Here is a 3,006-nt window from a genome sequence, read left to right on the forward strand (position 1 = left end):
AGTCAAACACATCACATGCAATCCATGTCGATAATGCCCAGGGTAACGGCACCATCTCTAAGGACATCCAGCACATACCCACAACTGTATCCAGCAAGCAGAGTAGGGCCTGTGGTCAGTAGACAAATGAAGGAATCAATGGCATAGTTGAATATTGTTACTGGGTCTCTCCTCAAGGGCTCAGTTTTAAAATATACTGTAAAGAATATTTTTTTGATCCTTGAAAAATTTTCTCCTGAACTGCCAGTGGGATTGGTCTGCCAAATTCTTCTCATAGGCTGGGGGATGAGACCTAGTTACAGATTCCTATACAGCTCTCTTCCCAGAGGGAGCCTTGAAACTCATTTTAATTCTATGGCCAGTCCTGGAAGGCCCATTCATTCATTCATGCATTCATTCATTCACCACCTACCATTTAACCTGCACCATCCTATGTTTTTGATATACTGTGAAGAGGAAACCAGTTTCAGCCCCTGCCCATGTCTCTGCTGCCCACATCCCCACTCAGGCCTGCTGGGTCAGTTCCACTGGTCGTATGCCTAGCAATCTTGTGACTTCTGCCATGAGGGAGACGGCAGAGCTCAGCAGGCACACATACAGACCCTCCCTCCAAACTCAGCCTGTTCTCACACAGACTGCGCTCACTTCAAGAGTTAGATAAATGTCAGCAACAAATTGAACCGGAGTTCTCTATTTTTGTTTTATTGGAACATAGCCTAACATGAAATAAATATTATTTTCCAAGTTCTTAACCATTTCATAAATAATATTAAGTTAACAGACATCTTACAGAATGCTATGTTAAATAAGATAAAAGTTTACATCTACTTTGCCTGGAGAAAACTGGAGGAAAATTTTTCAGTGATTCTGCTATCTGAAATGTATCACAAATATTTTATTTTTAGGCTTTCTGCCCCTATGAGGTAGCCTAAAATAATTGCTACTTTGCCTCTGGAGTTTAATTACACTGAAGGTGAAGGCTCTACCCTCTCACTCTCATTGCAACAAAACAGACTTCTCTTCCAAAATCGTTGGCTACAATGAGCCAGTTTAGTCTAAACTTTCCGTTGTCCACTCAGTATATATTACACCAAGAAATACTTGCAGGTAGTCGAGGAATTTTTTTACTCTCCGACGTTCTCCTCCACACTTTTTCTGTGAAAAAGGACAGACAATAAGTATTGTAGGAACTGTCAATTCCTATAAAAAACAGGCACAGCCACACAAATACATGGAAGTTTCCACTACGTGTTTTTAACTTACTTTTTGGAGGTCTATGTGTTCTTTTATTAAAGACAAGTTTTGGAATAGTTTTTCCACGGCATCCCCTTGTGCAGTTTGATTCTTCAGTGTGTCTATCCCCTGAAAAACTTCTTCAATGCATAGTTGGTGCTAAATGAGGAAGATTTAAATAATATAAGTAATCAAATCCAGGTATTAAAATTTGGTCTGAAAAGTTAGACTCTGTTTTGTGGTATTTACATAAGTTCCCTTCTCCAAAGAGTTTTTTACTTGTTCCTTTTCTAGGTGGCGAATCAACTCATATTGAGAAATAATTTCCAAAAGTAGATGAGGTTTATATAATTCCTGACAAATTTTCCAAATTATATAAATTAGGTACTTACATAAAAATAAAATGTTTAGGATGTCTAATGTAACTGCATTACTGATGGACCTCACATCAGTTTCTTTTTATAGTTCTAGCTGGAATTTAATACTATTTAGACTGACTAATGAAATCATACATTTTACATTTTAATATGACTATGACATACTCCACACGTATACATTTCTATTATATGTCATGGTCATTTAAATACGTGGAAATGACTATTAATATAGGGCATTTGTTGTATATTTTAAGGTCTACTGACCATGATTCTAAAAATATAATTCTAAGTTCTTAATACTTTCAAAAATACTCTAAAGTAAGGAAAGCAGTAGTCAGAGCTGAAAGGAGACTAGGAGGCACCTCTCCTAGTCTCCTAGTGTGGAATTTTCAGGAAAGAATGCCTGACACAGGCTCTTTGAGATGGGAAACTGATAACATCCCCAAACGGCCTTATCCACTTGTTTAATGGCTTCTACTTGTTGTAAAGTTATTCCTAATATTTATAAGTACATACATTCACATCCACACTCACAAAAAAATACAGAACATTAAATAGTTCCAATGATAACTAACGCTTTATAGCTTAAAGTATGCAATTTTCTTAGTCATGCAATCATTTTATCGAATCATAATTTAACTTACATTCTTATGTTCAGGAGTAGGAATCATCAGGTTCTGAAAAGGAAAGGACATACATTCATTTTTAAAGCACTCTAGTATTCAGACCTTTTAATAAAATGATTGTAACACGGTTATCAATTATCTATTACTAACTCTTACAATTTCATTATTAGTAAAAGCTCTTTAACAATCAACCACCATGAACGATTACCGATGCCTGTAGGACTCAAAACAGAAAATTACCCCATCGCCTATCAGCCGAGTCCGATGAGTGGAGATCAGTGCCAAGGTCTCTGCCACCAGTCTATTCATAGGGCTTTCTACAGCAATAGCACAAACGTGGGCAGCTCCAAGAGCTAGAACACTCAGAAGCATCCTCATGGCTCTGATAGGTTCAGCCTTTGCCTTGGGCAGAGAAAATGCATTGCACAAGATTATATCCCCAACCAATTTATTCTCTCTCTTTGAGGAAATGAATAATTTTCAACAATCAGATAGAGAATGTCTAATAATGGCATGTTGTGAAACCAAATGTTTCCAATGCCTAGTACCTTAAAAAATAAGTTTACTTTCATCTTTTAATAATAAAAATCCCTATCTTTTTCCCCTTTAAAAGCATTTTCTACTGAAAAAGAGAATCTTTGGGTTGATGCATCATTGCCCCACATTTGCATTTCTTAAAATCAGAAGATTGAATTTCCTTGTAAAAGGTGGACATGAAAAACAGAAGTATAATGTAAACCACTAAATAGAATTTTGGGCTAAAATACATA

At 36.5% G+C, this 3,006-nt stretch overlaps 1 protein-coding gene across 1 annotated transcript; it reads right to left on the minus strand.

Moving 5' to 3' along the window:
* Window positions 1-1,025: 1,025 nt before the first annotated feature.
* On the minus strand, window positions 1,026-2,614 carry IL5 (interleukin 5; the record flags this gene model as incomplete). Its single annotated transcript, XM_081035545.1, has 4 exons — window positions 1,026-1,155; window positions 1,264-1,392; window positions 2,255-2,287; window positions 2,477-2,614. The coding sequence occupies 4 exons, from the start codon at window positions 2,612-2,614 to the stop codon at window positions 1,051-1,053; spliced, it is 405 nt and encodes a 134-aa protein (XP_080891671.1). The 3' UTR covers window positions 1,026-1,050.
* Window positions 2,615-3,006: the final 392 nt, after the last annotated feature.

The sequence above is a fragment of the Rhinolophus hipposideros genome, assembly GCF_964194185.1.
Source record: "Rhinolophus hipposideros genome assembly, chromosome: 23".
Classification (NCBI taxonomy): domain Eukaryota; kingdom Metazoa; phylum Chordata; class Mammalia; order Chiroptera; family Rhinolophidae; genus Rhinolophus; species Rhinolophus hipposideros.